This window comes from Acanthisitta chloris, unplaced genomic scaffold (assembly GCF_000695815.1).
Source record: "Acanthisitta chloris isolate BGI_N310 unplaced genomic scaffold, ASM69581v1 scaffold11918, whole genome shotgun sequence".
In the NCBI taxonomy this organism is placed as follows: domain Eukaryota; kingdom Metazoa; phylum Chordata; class Aves; order Passeriformes; family Acanthisittidae; genus Acanthisitta; species Acanthisitta chloris.
In genome coordinates this window covers 47,000-65,752 of record NW_008688720.1, presented here as the reverse complement: position 1 = coordinate 65,752, position 18,753 = coordinate 47,000, and the positions used below count along the sequence as shown (strand labels likewise).

Sequence of the window (18,753 nt, the reverse complement as noted above, 5' to 3'; positions counted from 1 at the left end):
ACCGTTACCCGACCTGCCCACACCCAGCTCCATCACCTGCCCTTCCCTGCCCACAGTCTCTGAAACAGTTCACAAAAATACTAGAATGTAATACAAATCACTCCTCCCCTTGATCCTGAATGTCTTTCATTACATTTTGATAGCACTTTCAAAAAATAAAGTTTCTTTGTATCAGCAAAGCAGTTTCAAACCAAGGCGACGGCTGTGAACCTGAGAGCTTCGTGTGACACAAACACACACGTTTGGAGTATCCACACTGGTTAGTACTTTCCTTGTTTAAGTCGTTCAATGTGGTAGCACAACTTTAAGGCAGGCCCCAGCTTCAGTCCCATATATTTCATGATCATGTCACTCCTCAGTAAGAGTAGTGCCTTCCCATCAATTTCCTGCAGAAGGAAGAGAATAAACACAACATCCAACTACTTTAACAAGCAGCATGGTAAAACAGGAAAGTACATTACATTTGTTTATATTGTAGTAAAAAAAATCTACTGTATATAAAACAGTAACTTAGTATAATTTTATAATTATAGATGACCACTACAATTTTATTTATTTTAGTACTTTTTCATGTATGATTAAGGTATTTGAGATGCTAAAGAAAGAAAATGATAGTTAATAAAAGAAACTGAGCAAACAGTCCTCAAAATTAGGTACTGACTGGGGAAAAAATGTGAATGGGTCAAGGGGAAAAAAAAAAAAGGCTGCAAAGGAAGGTCTGTGCAGTTAGAGATTAAATGATCCAAGCACTGAGGCCTTGCACTGAACCTTGAACACAGCTGTGGGAGGATTTTGGCATGCACATGCAAACAGTCACACAGAGGAAGGGGTTATAGACCATCTAAATCTGTGAAATAAGGCAGATCTATGTCCATGTTAAACCAGAGAGATTGTTAGGATCAAGACCAAGGACAACTTAGTCAGATTTCAACTGCCTGACTGAGAAACTGCTGAAATATGACAGTCCTAAGCTCTTGGTACCATTACAAACTGTAGACAAGCAATTAGATCCATAAAACACCATAAAGAAAACCACTCTGTTTTTTTTTAAACATAAACCTGACAAAACAGTGACACTTACTCTTGTTATACAACTAAGAATAAAACATAAGACAGGAATCTCCATTAAAAGTTATTTTGAGTTTTCCTTCCAATCCAGCTTACTTGCAGATTTAACTGTTAGTAGGAGCTGGTGCAGAACATGGGTGAAATACTACCAAAGAGAAAACCAACCACTTTTCAGAGGGCTATACATATAGTGAAGTAAGAAAGCAGCTCTCTGTTGAACAATCTAACATAGGAAAGATGGAGTAAGTGAGATCAAAACCAGCACAAACTGACACAGTTTCTGTCTTTAAAGATAACATCTAGTCAGATCTTATGAAATTGTGTATATTGTTTTTCCAAACAGACAAATTGAACATTTCAATTGATTCTCTGAATTTTAGTATTGATGACCAAATGTAAAGCTAACAAGGGATAACAGCATCTCTACTTCAGGACATTCAGCCTCCAAAACAAATTGTCTTGGAGAGGTCTTGGTAGGTCAAATGCCTCATGCTATATACATTGAAATGTCATTTACTCTAGAGGTACCAGGATGACAGGGGTACCAGGGATGGCAGAACTTGGGTACTTCCAGTATTGGTATCCTTTCACATATGCTGGAAAGCAGTGGCTATTTACTTCAGTCTAACAAGGCTGGAACAGAGAGAAAATAGACTGCAAAAGGAATTTTGGGTGGAAAAATAATTTTCAGCCTTCCTCTAATATACAAATAGAGTCTACCTTCAATTGCAAAGACAGTGATAGACATGGAAGTTATATTTTAAGAGATTAACGTGACACACAATCTACTAGAACAGAATGGATATGAGCCATACATGTCTCCTAAAGAGCTCTGCATGTGGAGCCAGTGCCTGTGGATCAGCTTCTTTCACAAAACGCATTACTTCCTCTATGGACCAGGTGGAAGGATCCTTATTCAATATTCTTGAAGGTTCCTTTTTTAGTGAGTTCACATCTGGCCCAGTTGTGGAACTTGCAGCTTTTAATAGAAAAACATTGTGAAAGGAAGAAGCGTCACTAGTCTATACAGGGATAACACATTTCATTTCACATAAGACATTTAAATACTAACTTTTGGCTTTTATTATGCATTCTTTGCAATATATTAAAATGAAAGATGCTTTGTTTCCTCCTAATAATACTGAACTGTTCCTTTTGTCTTTCAATGCCTGCTATAACTGCAAATATTTACAGCAGCATAAACATTAGCACTGTGACATACCTAGAGGGATTAGTTTGACTTGTACTTGGCTTCTGAGTCCCAAGATGCTATTAACTGGGAATGTGGCAAAGGCAAGTTAAGCTGTGCAGACAGAGGGACAGACAGGAGGAAACCCTATCCCTGGATTTCAGCAACATGGCAATAGTTGATAAGATGCTCAGGAAATGAGCTGCATACAGCTAGCTCTGTCTGGTCTGGCTTGCTGCAGGGTCCGTGACAGCAGCAAGAGAAAGGTGCAGCAGGCAAGACTCACTCTGGCTTGCACTGCACTATTAGTTCTAACAGGCTTAAGTTCTGAGTTTGCATTAGCAAGCCTGACATGCTTGACAACAGCACATTTCACTCCATATGCAAGCTTTCCTATGGCAAAGAACTTCTTTATTCATAACTTTGTGTGTTAATGAAAGCAGTTACACAGTTTGGAAGGTTTAGTCGTATAACATACCTTCAATCCGCCTCTGCATTCGGTTCCTACTGACTTCATAGTAACCACTGCTCCCAGCAGAGCTCAGGGACAGCCTGTGCAGGGCTGGGGCTGAGTTTGAGGTAGCAGTCACTGGCTGATGGGAATTTCTGTAGTATGCAGCACTTCCTGAAGTCCGGTACTCCGTGGAATTTCGGCAGGTTGGGCTTGACAGATTGACAGAATTAAGTGCAGAATCCATGGAGTCCTCAGAAAACCGGTGTTCTTTGGAAGTGCTGTTTTCCTCTATAGGCAATGTTTCTGCTACACAAAAAGCAAGTATCAGTATGTTCAAAGTGATGGACATTATCCCTTTGTTATTTAAGACCTTGCTATGTTCTTTTGCAGATGCTGACAGACTGTGAGCCTGCTAACAAATCTCCTGTGAGCCAATCACTGCTATTCAATGTTTGCTCCTTTTCCTCAATCAATCATTGGCTCTTACTGCTTTTTAAAAAACACTTTTTCTGGAGCAAAAGATGTAATATGTCAAGTTTGAAACAGTCTTTCATAAATCATATCAGTTGTATTTATTGAATACTATGGACAGGGAAGCGACAAAGGACATTTTTTAAAAATAAAGTTGTCTGAAGGTAATATTATTACATTAAATAATTTTAGTCAATTTTCATTATTTTTCAAAACATTCTCATAAAGTAACGATTAATATTATGTAACATCTGTTTTGCAAGACACACTTAATACAAATAAAAAGCTTGTGTTAACTAACAATTGTTTAATTTGTTCTAAACAGCAGAGGGAGTCACTAACTTCACACACAAAACAAGTGGACAGTTATCATCTCTGGATCCCAACAGGTTCAGACACAGGGGCCATTATTTAAAAGGGAAGAGGTTACAGGCAGAGCCACAGAGGCTGTGAGACTAAGGTAACAGATTTTGACCACAACGCTGTATGTACACAGTCAGTTCTTTGCACAGGGCAGGGTCTCAGGGTCTGTAAGTGCAGGCTCTGGAAATCTAAAGCTACATGTAAATTACTGAACACAGTGAGCAAGTAAAAAAAATAAATACATCAGGTCTCAGGGAGGGAGTATAACAACAATCCCCTTTCTAGTTCTTACACCTTATCAGCCAGTTGCTACTCTGCAAAAGACAATTAACATCCACTTAGAGGACTGGTGAATTTTTAGAGCCCGTCAACACTAAGCCAGAGGAGCAGAGTTCAGTGGGTCCCTTTCCCTGCTCCATGAGACAGGAGCCAGGTTTGCCTGATTACTGAAAATTCCACTCCTGGTCAACTGAAGCCAGGTCTGCTTGGGAGAAGCATGCTATGTGAGGAAAAGACAACAACCCAAATCGATGAGAACACCACTCCATTCTCTAGCAATCATATGTATTCCTTTCCATTTGCATCAGGCCAATATCTAGCATGAGAAAGAAGCTGGAAGCATGATGTACAAATCTGTATGAAACAAATGCTACTTTGGCAGGAGAGTTAAGAGCTGGAAAAATGTAGCTAACGGGTTCACAGAAGTGTAAGCCCCACACTACCATCTTGAAAATTACTCTAGTGAAGTTATAAAACATATGCTAGTGAAGCAACATATTCTTTGGAATAAGAACTGGTATGTTCTGCAAAACAAGTTCCTGAAATAAGCTTTTTACTACCCTTCTATTATGAAAACTTTGAAGAATTTCTTGGGCAAATGCCCAATTAAAACTAAAGACGGAGTATTTTCCTAAAAAACCCAGCAAGCTTCTCAAGCATGCTTTCAATTTGCTTCATGAGGTCTCAGGTTCTCTGCCTGAATCCTGTTTAGAAGTGGAGTGCAGTGAAGAACTGTTAAGTGTATTTTGGTCTTCACAACACAGGATCCTGAAAGGGGATAAAGGCAGCTAGAGAGCCAGCTCCCTACTTACGGAGTGTGGTAAGGCAAGATCATAAAGTAATAGAATACAATCATAGAATGGTTTAGGCTGGAAAAGACCACTAAGATCAAGTCCAACTGTTAACCCAGCACCATTGTGTTCATCACTAAACCACATCCCTAAGTGCCCCATGTAAATACCTCCAGGGCTGCTGACTCATCCCTAGGCAGCATGTTGCTGTCAGTGCTTGACACCACTTTTGGTGAAGAAATTTTTCCTAATATCCAATCTAAACCTCTCCATGTGCAACTTGAGGCCGTGTCCTCCTGTCCTGTTGGTTATTACTCGGGGAAGATAACAATCCTCACCTCACTACAACCTCCTTTCACATAGATGTAGAGAGCAATAGGTGAAAGTGGCTCAGTGAGCACTTCTACCAGCTCCCTCAGTACACTTGGGTAGGTCCCATATGGCCCCATAGACTTGTGCATGTCCTAAGTAGGTATTGGGTCACTGACCATTTTGCCTTGGATTATGGGGGCTTCAATCTGCTCCCTGTCCCTATATTCCAGCTCAGGAGGCTGAGTACACAGAGAACTGGTCTTAGTACTAAAAACCAAGGTAAAGGAGAAGTACTTCAGCCTTTTCCTCAACCTTTGCCACTCTGATTCCTCCCACATCCAATAAAGGCTGGAGATTCTCCTCAGTCCCCCTTTGATTGCTGAGAAAAATGAGAAAACAATTTTCTTGTCTTTTGCAGCAGTATCCAGATTAAGGGCTTTGTCCCTTCTAATTTTCTCCTTGAATAACCTCACAGCATCCTTGTAGCCCTCTTGATTTTTCTGCCCCTTCTCCCAAAGGTCACAAACTCTCCTTTTTCTCCTGAGTCCCAGACAATGCTCTCTATTCAGCCAGGCCAGTCTTCTTCCCTGCTAGCTTGTCTTTCAGCACATGAGGACTGCTTGCTCCTGCACCTTTAAGATTTCCTTCTTGAACAATGTCCAGCCTTCCTGGACTCTTTATCTCCAAGATGATGTAACATCTTTTACTAAACTTGATAGTCATGGAATAAAGAAGCTTTTATGGACACAAGTCCTTCTCTTGCTCAAAATAACCACAATAAAACCTTCAAGCTTGTTAAGACTTGAATCACAAAAGCAAAGAAGCTACTGAGGTTTTCAAAGAAAACAAACAAGAAAATGAACTCCTTTACATTTCTCAGAAGAAGTTGCAGCAACTTACTGAAGTTAAAACTAAAAGCTATCATTCCACAGAATTTCAGAGAGCCTTTAAGACATGTAGTCAATGATACACACTATAAAATTAAAAGGTAGTCAACCAAGGGAAAATCAGAGCTGTGGAGAACGAAACCACTAACAGAAATCTCAGACCAAGGCCAAAAGGCAGAGGTGATACTTTGAAAAATTGACTGTATTACAAAAGAATTTAATGGTATTTATTCCAATTATATTTCAGATTTCTCTCTGATGTTATAGAACATAAAGTATGCAATAGTAAATAGGTTTGAGAAATATCAACTCTGCTTTTTCCCCCACAAAAGGTACCAGCATTTGAATTTATCTTACTGTAAATTCTAAACACACATACAGCAAGTGGAAAAGCTGGCATATTTCCCATAATTTTTTAGGGAAGGTGTTTCTGTTCAGCAATTATAGTGCCCAATCCACTCTCCAGTCCATCCATCTAGCTTTTCTACAAACAAAATGCAGCTGTAATCTTGTTGAGAAGACAGTCAACTGGTATGACAGCTGATTCAAAAGCAGCATCTAGCAAATGGAGCTTTGCAATCTATGGAGTGATACATTTCTCCTGCCTCAACATTTTGAGAGTTGTGAATAGCAGTGGTACAGAAAGAGATGGGAGGTTCCACTGCAGAATGCCTGATCTCTGGGTAGATTAACAAAAGGCCAATAAAAGGCCTTATGTTTCAAATGTAAGAATGACAACAGACTGTTTAAGTACTGAAGGCCTTAGCAGGAATTGGATGTTTTGTTTTCTTGACGCCCTTCTGGGAATTAGAAGCCAGTTGTTCTGTCTCATACAGAACAAAATGATGTAATCAGCCACAGTAGTAAGAACACTCTGTTTTCAGGGGAAGGGAGTCTGAGTTACTCCCTTCTCCCTCCTCCTTTATCTTTCATAACTTTAAGAAGAAATTGCTAGTGAGCAAGAAAGACAAAAATCTGCAAAACATATCCCTAAGCAGATCAGAAGGAAAAGGAGCTGTTTGAAAGACCATTTCCCACAATTATTCCATTTCGCCTTCAAATAATATTTCAAAATAACTATTTCAAGACAACTGTGTCTCAATGGAACCAGAACTTTTAGGGGCAGATCCTTCTTGCTAACCAACCCATGACTGACCGCTATAAAATTGCCTCCAGATTTTCAGCAGAGGACATTGTCCTAATGGGAAACACACAACACTAGAGAACACTTTGCCTCTTGAACTGCACAGAGTACAAATGCAAACCTCTGAAACCACGGAAAAACACTTATTTTAATTATTTTTTACTCAAGTAACTGCACTTTACAATGAACTACTGAGTTTAAAATGTATTTTAAAGAGTACACTGACTTCATCTGTGAAAGAGATCCACTAGCAAACAAGGACTAAAAAGCAGCTTGTGCACTCCTGTTTACTTTGAAAGATTTTTTACAAGATAATGCAATCTATTTAAACATTTGTTTGGCTCCAAATGAAACAACTTCACTTGAGCATAATTAAGTGCTCCACCCTTGTTAAGGTACCTACCAGAAATATCTGACTTAAGTGTACAATATATCTCTGGAATTAAGCCAGTGCTTCTTTTGGAAAGACACAGAAATCCATAATCAATGCAGAACTGTATATAATAACTGCCACAGGATACACAAAGATGTGAATACACTACATATATGAAAAATAATTAGATGTACCATTTTAGATAAGGTATCATTTGAGACATTTTAATTTTATATCCTTTTCTGCTTTAACTGTAGCCTTATGACTTTTTAATCTGCACAGAAGAAATCATTCTGCCCCCGCTCATGCTAAATCACTCCAGGATCACATTAAAAAAAAGGAAAAGAAAAAAAAGAAGGAAAAAATAAGTAATCCCCATCACATTTCAAAAAAGCCTTTGGAAATGATGTGCAAATATCTTTCAGTAAGAGAAAGCATGTATCAGATGGGATGAGTCAATATCATCAACTTACCATGGCGTAACCAGTTACACAGCAAATACAGAGTGAAAAAACATTTTGCCGTGTCTCTCTCACTGAGGTATAAACCTAGATGCTTTACTTCACATCTGAGGCAGACTAAGACTAGACATGTGCTCAGTTACTCCAGCTGAGCTGCAGCACAGGAAAAGATGCTATTTATTAGTGAACTACATCAACCTAACAGTCAACTGCCACAGGGAGGCTACACCTCTACCCTGGCCACGGCTGCCTTGGATTCAACCCTTCCTTGTGATCATCCAAGTCCACACTGAGTCATTCCAGAGAAGGACACTGCAAGACTCTTCACCAGAATGTTTTCTGCATTTTTGCTCACAGGTTCAGCTCACTAAACTGCTGGGGAAAGGAGGTGAAGGAGTAAGGGGTGGGCTAGGGCTCCCTGCAGGAACAGGGAGGCAAGGAAAGCTGGAGCAGCACAACTTTCATGGGCAGTTAGCCATAAACTCAGCTGAATTGTATCATCAAGCTGCACCCTTACTGACTTAATGACCCCAGCCTAGAGTTATTTAGAGTTACTACCAATTAATTCCTAATCTATTTTCAAGGCATTTGGTTTTCTGCTCAGTAGCCGTACATGAACCAGGAGGCTTCATCTGTCACTTATGTGCCTGAGCCCCTTCACAGAAAAGACTACTAGGTTTAGGAGAAGCACTGATGGAAATTGCAGTACATCTTCCCTAAGTGCAAAATCTGTGCCAGTGATCAATAATTAACATACTTTCACCCTGACCTGTCAAAGGCTAGAGACAAAGCAGACACATATGTTGTACTCAGTCCTTTTTGACTGGAAACACTGAAAGCATAAATAATCCTCATATATAATCCCGACATAATGTAATTACCTTCAGATGGATGAGCATCATTTCTGGGAAGCTTAGGGGAAAGAGGAGCAGTATATGGTGGAGAGTCCTGAGAATATCGTTTAGCACTCCTGTTTTCAGGTATTTCTTCCTTTGCTGTGAAGAGGAAAGTCACCACCTGTTATTTTAGCATAAATCTGCCCATGGGCAAAGTCCAGGGACAAAAGCAAAGACAGCCATCAGCAATTCACCAGGTTACAGTTCAATTTCTTGTGTCATGCAGGCTCAGTCATTTCAATAGAAACTTGCAAAGCTGAAGTACAGTTTAGTTTATACTGTCATCACCAAAATTACCTTGACCCTGTCTACTTTTCTGAAGAGTTAAAACTAACGACTTTCATACGAGAGATAGAATTTTAAACATAATTTCTCCATTGGAAAAGGGGGAAAATTTTTCTAAAGCAGCACCCAGAAAACAGACTCAACCATCAGACAGCTGTGAGGAAACTTCACTCCCAATATGAACCTTCTGAAACTGCTCTGACAACAAGGCTATCTCAGCTATGGCTCCTGGTGACTCTTGACCTGGGACCTGTAATACCACGACCTGCAAACAACCTGTTGGGAGATGTTGGGCAAGTCATTTCGTCTCCCCTTCACTCTACGTTTCTGGTGCAGCAAAGATAATAGATTCATACAAAATATCACAAGCTGCCACCTGCAACCCTCACCTTTTCTGCTGGAAGACTGGACTGTACATAGTAGAATGTAAGTTTTGGAGCCACCACAGAGTAAGGTGAATAAAGAGGAAAGAAAGGAGCTTTTACGGGTGTTGGAAGTGTTCCCTTTCCAGATGAGACTCTTGTCATAGGCAGCAAGTATCTTTTGGTAAGTTTATTTTATACCCAAACATAAATTTAACAAATAAAATGTGGAGTTTTGAGTTTGCCTTTTAGTGGTATCACAGTGGTAAAGTACATGTGTTTCCTGGCTTGCTTTCAAGGAGGTGTTTGCTAAACAAAATGATTTCTGCACATGTGGTATGAGCTATCCCTTACTGTCAGAGCACTACCACACTGGTACCAACTTACTGAGAACTGGTGTATTAATTTCAAGCAATTCACATCACAGAAAGAGACTAAAAAGTTACATTTCATAAAGTTGCCACATTTCTCAAAAATTTCAGCACTTAAAAATAGCAAGCATTTAACAGTACCTGGCTTGCTCCTATCATACTCCGTGGGACTATGTGCACATCCCATGTAGGGGCTGAAAGGTTGGCTACTAAAGAGATTATCACACTGCAGGCTGTGGCACAGTTTCTCCAAGAAGCGTAGGACAAACGATGCACTGTTTACAGAAGGAAGATTGATGGAATGCTTTTCCCCATCAAAGGAAGCTGTGAATAAGAAGATGATGTCAAACACCCACCAAACATCATGAAGTATAGCAAAACACTATCATTAACTTAAAAGAGAAGACATCTAGATTTGATTTAAACCACACAAGACATGAGAGGAATAAACAATCATTCTGATAGTGAAGAAAATTCACATCCAAAGGACTGATTTTACCTTCCATTGTATCCACACCAGTTTTAATTTGCTCTATGGGAACTCATTTTAATAAAATAATTTTGGATTCACACCAGTATAACGAAAGTATTGCACCTATTCCCTCATCACTGAAACCTTATGTCTAATTTCTGTTGTTTGCTTATAGAACAGCAAGCTCTGCACCACCTATTTACAGGAGGTAACACAGAAAAGACCCTTTACAATACTTGCTAAAAAAACCAACTTAACCGAACCCAAAAAAAAACCCCTTTTTTTAAAAAAAAGAAATGAAACAAACCATTTTAAGGTGGGTTTTTTTCTCAGTTTCTAACTGAACTGAGCATACTTGTGGTAATGTGCTGGCATCCATTACCATTGAAATTCTGACAACAGAAACTGTTTTGCCATTTGCTATTTTACCACTAGAGAAATCTATCCTGCTGTCAACACTACAGTGGTCAAGCTCCCATTTATTTCAACAGGAGCTAGGTGGCAGAGATACCACAACAACCACAAATAATCTGCTGTCTTTTAAACTGAGTGATTACAAAGAGCCTGGATATGTGCTTATGTCTTTTCCTTGCTGACCTCCTTCCTTTCCCCTCAAACAAAGTGTTGCAGCTCATATTTTGCTTTTTTTGAAAATCAATAAGGTTTTGAAAAGACTCAATACTACCAATACATGGATAAATAATTACCATTACCTCAGCTGAAACTTTGAGGTACTTCTAATTAGAATGACTTTATAAAAAGCAGGAACAAACTTATAAGTTAAGCTTAGGGTTGAAAAGAAGTGGCATAAACACCAGGTTTATGCATCAATTTGTCTTCTTGGTTTTCAGCTTGTCATGCAGCTTTCTGTTGTTAACATAAGTTTCCAAATGATAAGCAGAGCTTTAGAGGATCACATTTTGTTGGTAGCAGATGCATTTTAAAAAAAAAACAAGCCAGAACTGACAAGAAAGCCTTTATTCACAGATCTGCATTAAGGAATATTTCCATATTGTGTTACAAAAGAGACAGATAATATACACAAAACCAAAGAAAATGCCCAAGTCTAGCATATTTTAGGCTTCCTTAGGAAATCTGAAGTGTCAATTACTTACACAGTTGATGTACGGAAGCTTCTGATTAGAGTTAATGCAAGTTAACCAGCTAGCATCCACAGCAACGTGCTGCCTCTCCCATCTGCTTCCATGAGAGACTGACCCAATGAAAGTGCTTTTAGTTTAAGAGTCAGTACTACAGGGACAAATCCCAGACCAAAATGTTTCCATGGCCTATTTGTTTTTTCCAGGCTCCAATGACCAAATGAAATGCTAATGATTCACAGTCCTACATGTGCTTCAGACACAAGGTCCTCTACATCCTGTTTGAAGGAGGTGTCTCCAAAGGCAAATTTTTGCCTGGAACTCAACCAGTTCTGGAGAGCAAATGGGCTGTGAGACCTAGCATGGCCTGACCTCCTGGCACATTTACTGCAACATAGTAGTCAGCTACAGCAGATATTTAAAATGCTTTATAATAGCCTTATGGATCTTTCTATATGACCTTGAGGAAATGACTTATTCTCTACCTCTCAGTTTCTCATTTTGAAAAGAAGCATTGCAAAGAACAATGTTACTTAGGAGTTGTCAGGAGGATAAAGCAAGAAACAGCTGAGGCATCATGACTGCCCTAGCAAAACATACCATGGAAAGACCCACAAATAAAGATTCAGTACAAACACAGCTCTCCTGTACTCTGAACACCTGAGAGCAACCATACAAACTTCAACCAAGGGTGTGGGATCCAGATCCACAGGCTCAACTGTCTGCTGTGCTTGGAGACAACATAAGCATCTTACTTCCCAGATAAATGCTAAGGGAAAAAATACAGTACCTCTGAGGTGCAATAACCTCGACCTTTAACGATATATAAACAGGGACTGGAGCTTGTGTGTGTAATCCAGCCCCCAAGACAAAGAGTCATATTCATTTCTTCACCTTCCATTGTGTCAGTATGTTTTAAATACCAGGTTCAAGCCATGAGAAAGGCTTAGAGCTAAACTATCACAGATCTTTTTTTTTCTGATAGTGACGAAACTCGCCCAAGAGTCTGATTTTAATTCTCTGCTTGAGAAGATTTGTCTGAGCTTCAGACTATTTCATTCCACCAAACACTACAGTCTCTGTGCTACAAAGAGAAAAAAGGAGCTGACACCGCCACCATTAGTGGGCTTGCTAATCAAGCCTTTAATTTCCTTTCAGTTATATTTGCCTGAATTGAAACCTTATGTATCACCAAAAGTAAAACGGTTTGTGCCTTTGAGTAAAAAAAGAGATGGAAAAATCCTATATTCAATTTTATTCCAAACAATTATTTTCTTTGGCAGCTGAACCAAAAGAACCCACTAATTATTCCATGTATTCTAGCAAGATTATTTTATCCATGTCCTCAACAGCACACAGTTTCCTCCTATGGCAGATAGAATACTTGCCATGGAAGCATCAGTTCACAAAAGGTTTAGATTTCTTTGCTTATTCTCTGCCGCAACATTTTTTTTCTTGCCAGTCTAAAAACAACTCCAAACAAAACTTGAACAAACCACCCTCCAAAACCACTTTAAGCCATAAAAGCTACAAGAAAACACTCTCACAATTTCATCTTGTAATTCCTTATTTTATTCTACTGCTGCTTTCCTCTTCTTCCTTACTGTTCACATGCATGCCTAGATGTAATGTGCTACATTAATCTAAGTCATATTTTGTGCTTCACAAAATATATCACACACAAACTTTTGGTAATATGACAGGGAGTATTTGCTCACCAGCTTCTCAGAAACCTGTTTGACAAGACAATGAGCAGGCAAGAGCTCAAGAACACCAGAAACCCACTGGGGACTTGTGGCTCACTATCACCCAGACCAGGACTCTGCTTCAGGAGCAGCCCACATCACCAGGTTCCTCAAATCCAGGGCTACAGAGCTGGTTTCTCTGAATACAGGCCTGGGGTTGAAGGCTGGTGGAGAACAGCAATTCTTTTCTGTACAGAATTTTTGAATGTAAGCAAACCACAACTACATAAGGAACCTGAAATTTCTCTCTCCTATTTGAAATAAGTATTTTCAACTACGCAGCCCCAACCCAGAGATGCCACTGGCCTATGCATTAGTCCTTCATGATAAGCAATCACAAACAGAATACTGGCCATGTATCAGTGCACTTTCCTCTAGGAAACTGACTTGTCTGAATTAGATACACCAAGGTGCTAATAATGTAATAAACTTTCATATACATTACAAAAATGAAGCAATATCAGTTTCAAAACCACACATATACAATGCCATTAAACCTTTACTACACAGCAGAGAAGCAGCATACATTTTGGGAACAAACCCATGGGGATGCCTAAGCAAGGCTTACTGTAGTTCTGCTGTACACAGGTTGGGGTGTTGCTTTTTAAATGCTGTTAGACAGCCAGATCTTCATGAGTATTTAATTGAACCCCTGTTCCACTAATCATCTTTCACATCTGGTGTTAATGTAAAGAGATTAAAGTAATGCAAAGTCTTTTTATCACCAGTGATGGAATTATGAATTGATGTGCTAACTGCTATATAGAATACTTCCTAGCCTAGAAGGAAAAAAATGTCAAGCAGCAGCTATTCAGTTTGAGATATAGAGATAATTTATCTGCAGACCTGCCATCAATAGGTAATAGAAATAAACCTATTCCATAATAGAGGACATAGGTGGATGAACAGTGACCTAAGATACTGCTACAATTCTGGGGAATGGGGTATGGGAAGCAGCAGCAACTTTAACATGTGAAATCACTTGCCTGGAAGCTAAATAGATTAGTTTGAGACTTGTCACCCACTTGGTTAATGCATTAAGAACACAAACACCATGTATGTATAAGATTATGCGAATGATTTGAATTAATAAAGCTGATTATTTCACTTGTACTGAGTTTACTTGACAAATGTTTGGCTACAGCTGCTAAATGAGGTGCACGAGCTCTACTTAGTATAAGAACCTAACTGTACTATGCATATGTAGTTTAACACTGCTATTATTAAATTCTAATTTAAAGATTTGTTCAAATCATCCTGGACTCAGAGTGAGATAAATCACACACCACAAACAGTAAAGGAGTTCTCAAGTAAATGTTCTTGACTGTGTTTACACAGTTACAAAGTGATATAAATTCATTGCAGCTCCTTCAGTTCTTCTTTCCTACCTCAAGTTTACAACCAACAAAGAAACAGAAGAAACAAAGCATCTTCACATACCAGTTATCATTTCCCCTCCATGATGGCCAGATTTCAGAAATCCAAAGACTGTTTTGGCTTGATAGGCACAATCCACACACGCCTGTACAGCCTGCTGAAGTACCACATTGACAGGACCTGGTCCAAAATGGTCTGGAAGCTGGTGAACCTTCTTCTTATCCAGGTGAGGCCCAGAATTTCCATGTTTGTTGACATAAACACACACTGAAAAGGCACAAACCATATTTACTGCCAAGGAACCAAGACATGTTTCCAGTTAGAATGGCCAACTGTCATTTCAGTTTGAATCCTGAGGAAAAGATGTACTGGTCAACTCCAGAAGCTGAACACACACACATACTTCATTACATTGCAGAAAGCACTCTTCTACCAAGGTTCTCCTGCCTGAGTCCTAAACCCGCTTTTTTTTTTCTGCCTTCTGAAGCCCTTCTCTACCTCACTAATATAATGAAGCTGACATGATCTGTGCTTATATTTTGACTAATCTCTGTTCATACACTAGTATGAATCACTGGCAGGTACTCTAAACCACCAAGAGGCAATTTGAAAAAGTTGGTCTGACCATGCTACTGCCTAAATTTTCTCCCATTTGAGAAGCTGCAACAAAGACTATGTTATATCCCTACCACTGATGCTTATTCTGAAGCACCCATATAGCATCAACATACAGACACACTACAGCTACTGAAGGCCTGAACCTTTGGAAGACCTGAACCACTCACGTATGACTTCCACACTACAATGTGGCCTTCTCTGCTAAATAGAATAAACAGTTGTCTAGAAACAGTCAGGTGGATTAAATCTTAGCACAAAACAATCATATAGGACTTTTGAAATTACTTTTTAAAGAGACAGTATGAAACTGTCTTTCAAAACACTGGCCAAGGCACAAAAACAAGGGAAAAAGATGTAACTGATGGGTTTTCCCTTGTTCACCTTGGCTGTCACATGACCACAAATGCACCCAAGACATTATTATACCTTAATGAAATATGTGCCTCTGTGGTGATTAAGCAATCTAAACATTCTATTACACAAAAGACTGACATTTTCTGGACTATATGATTTGGGCTTAGCTAAAACCCTGGACTCTTAAAAATTAAGTATTTCTACAAGAGTTTTAATGATGTCTTCATGCATACCTGCTTACACTCTGATATCTGCAAATTGGAGGAAACCTATTTGTACAAATAATCAACAAAAATAGTTTTTATGGCATCTTCTGTCTGGGCTGAACAACAACTGCTTTCCAAAAGGTTTATTTTCCTAGGAAACACATGGATATTTTCCCCTCATCTATGAATGAAATTGGGAGTGAGAAGAGTCTGACAACTTCTATTGTAAAGACAGTGTTTAGATGTAAAACAAGTATCCCAAACAAAACTATCATAATTTACAGAGTTTTTAGAAAGTTCTGAGATTTCAGCTGGCAACATACAAATTGTTTTACTACAGGTTTACAGTTCCTTAAAGAGTTAGTTCATTTATTAGCTTATTTACTTCTTGCCAACTCTTTTCAAAACACATTTCATTATAATTTCTTTTAAAAACCAAACACATAGGCAAAGAGCAATGTATTCCCTCTGACTGCCTTTATTTGGTTTTAACAGAGTTGTTTCTTTTAATGTAAGGCTACAGAGATAAAATCTCCATTTTGTTATATTACAGTACAGCCTGCATGATATCAGAAAGGGGGTTTAGCTACATCTATTCCCATTTCATACATTAAAGAGTGGGAGAGACATGAAAGAACTGCATAGTTTCCTTCCTCAAACATGAACAAACTGCCAGGTCCAGCAGACCTCTCAAAAGACCCTGTGCCCCAGCACTTAGTGCTATAGTGCAGGCTTCGAAATACTAGTTCTGCAAAGGAACATTGGCTCCTACAGATATATCTAAAAAATAAGGTAGCTACATAATGATTCACAGTAACAAGTTTGCAGCACAGTTGCCATGAAATGACACTATTAGCTTGCTTGACATGGAAGCCATTTCACACATTTTTTTTTCTTTGCCTTTTACCTGTGGATATAACTGCTGCAGGCGCACCAGACAAACTAATTCCATCTTTACGTATCTGTGCAGTGCCGTTGTCCCCCTCAGGAGATGACTGAGGAGAAGGAGATGCAGGAGTCAGTTCTGGCAAGACTTTTTTCTGTTTAGAGAAAAAAACAAAGTCAAAATGTTTAATGTTTTTTAAGGAGTCTGCAAAACCCTTCTGCTATCAGTTACCATCTTAATGAACGCATGTGGTTCCTTATTACAAAAGTACCACACACAGCAGAGAAGGTAAAGTTCAGGAGAGAAAGATCAAAACTGTCAGTTTTTATTTACAGCTACTTTAGTAATGCAGTGGAAGACAAATGACTTATAAAGGAGCCCACCTTTATCTAAGAAGTAGGAAAAGAAAGAGCTTTATATACTAATTCATTACTTTTCTAAGGAAGCACAGAAGAGGTGTTTTGGAATATTTTCCTGTCCATGCCTTTCCAGTCATCTGGGTTTATCACAACTCAAGTAAGTTAGTTTGGCTGTGTATATATTGGCATAAAAAAACCTGAGTCACATCTAGGCATCAACGTTACAGTGCACCTATATTTTCCCTCAGCTTGTTTCCAAGGGGCTTAAATTCTCAAGCAACCACTTTCAGGAACTGATGCTTTATGCAAGATATTAAATAAACCTGTTGTTACAATCCCATCATGTCGGTTGCCAAAACCTCTTCCTTTCCCAAACCAAACTTATTTGCAGCTTAGCATATGACAGACAAGCAGAGTTCAACAGCACAGAGATTTAAAAACTGGACAGTGTGCATTATCTTCACCACCTGAGGAAAGGAGAATTTTGTTGTCATTTGTTTGGACCAGGGTTTCAGAAAGAGATGTGCACAAGGAAGACACTTCTAATGTGCTTTGACATACTATGAAAATATATGGAAATATAAAGAAATAAGTTCATCATTCCCTGTTCAGCACTTATTCTTGCATGAGAACAGATTACATTCTTATTCTCTTATTTATTAAAAAATTAGGAGTGTAAGAGATTACCCAAGCTCTTGACACTGCTGAAGGCAGCAGACATTTGTGGTCATGTGGTAAGTATTTACTGCTAAAACAGATATACAGTGAAGTAAAAAAATCAGTCAAGTTGCTAAGGAAGGCTAAAGCTCTTCCATTTATCAGCATTCATCCTTCACATTTTTAGAAGCAGCATATTTTCAAACTCATGTATTAAAATCATGTAGAAAGCAACTGAAATATCCACCTTCCTAAAAGAAGCAGTACCTAACTTCTTCACACCTAGAAAGAATAAATTAAATTTCTTCTGAAAACTGGGACACTTTCAAGAAAAGTTCTGTGCCCCTTACTGTTCAGAGAAGACAGGTTTGGCTGGAGAAAGTACTTGACAATATGGCACTGGGTGGAATCACCCTGAATATAAGGAATAGACTGTCAAGGCTTGGCATTGCATACTGAATGAGATGAGATGACATGGGTTAGACACAGAACCAAGTGGTGATGTATTACTTGTCAGGAATTGCCTATGTATCTTAACACTGGGTGACAGAAAGTATTCTCTTATCCTTAACAGAGAGAACATAAATGCACTTGGGAAGACTGAGCTTTTGATCTGAAGTGCTCCAGAAGGCTCCCTGGAGCAAGGATTCTTGTGGGGGACAGTTGTCTGTCACCACGCTGCAAAATATGAGGGGTCAAGTCGAGGGGAAAGATGAGTAAATGGGGAAAATGTAGGCATGAAAACAAAATACAAACACTAAACTGAGGAACCATTCGCTCTCCACACTAACATACAAGGGTGGTGAATCTAACTGCCCATTTCCTTCAGAAGGAAATACAGCATGTTACGCTTGCTCTGCTCTTGATTTGCATCCCCACACTGATGAGCAGCAAGCTGTGAGCCCAAAGTCATGCTGTTTCACAAGGCAGGCCACGTTCCCAGCAGGGCTCAGCACGTTTGTTGGTCTGGATGGGGCTGGCTGGACCCTGCCAGCTGGGAGGGCACACCAGCTCTGGCTGCAAAGGGCACTGCTCACAGCCTGGTACCACCTGGCCAACTTCACCAGTTCACCATGACACTTGAAAACTCTCTTTTTGTGGAGCTGAATTTAGGGCTGTTAACCACACTGTGATCAAGGCCCTTCCCTGAGAAATTATGAAAGAAATTCTTTGCACTGTTATGCAAAGTGTACTTCTGAAATATAATGAAAGAGATATAAAGAGTTTTTTCTTCATTATGAGAGAGTAAAAACATACAGTGCAAACTGTGAGA

General features: G+C 39.2%; 1 protein-coding gene across 1 annotated transcript in view; it reads right to left on the bottom strand.

Moving 5' to 3' along the window:
• Positions 1-260: 260 nt before the first annotated feature.
• The window catches only part of SCML2 (sex comb on midleg-like 2 (Drosophila)), a 52,761-nt gene continuing 34,268 nt past the window's right edge, over positions 261-18,753 (bottom strand). Inside the window, exons 7-13 of the mRNA XM_009081140.1 lie at positions 16,486-16,618; positions 14,464-14,667; positions 9,848-10,030; positions 8,674-8,787; positions 2,736-3,017; positions 1,884-2,047; positions 261-386 (exon numbers count right to left, since the gene is read on the bottom strand). Of these exons, the coding sequence (XP_009079388.1) occupies positions 261-386; positions 1,884-2,047; positions 2,736-3,017; positions 8,674-8,787; positions 9,848-10,030; positions 14,464-14,667; positions 16,486-16,618 (1,206 nt within the window). The remainder of the gene's footprint in view (positions 387-1,883; positions 2,048-2,735; positions 3,018-8,673; positions 8,788-9,847; positions 10,031-14,463; positions 14,668-16,485; positions 16,619-18,753) is intronic.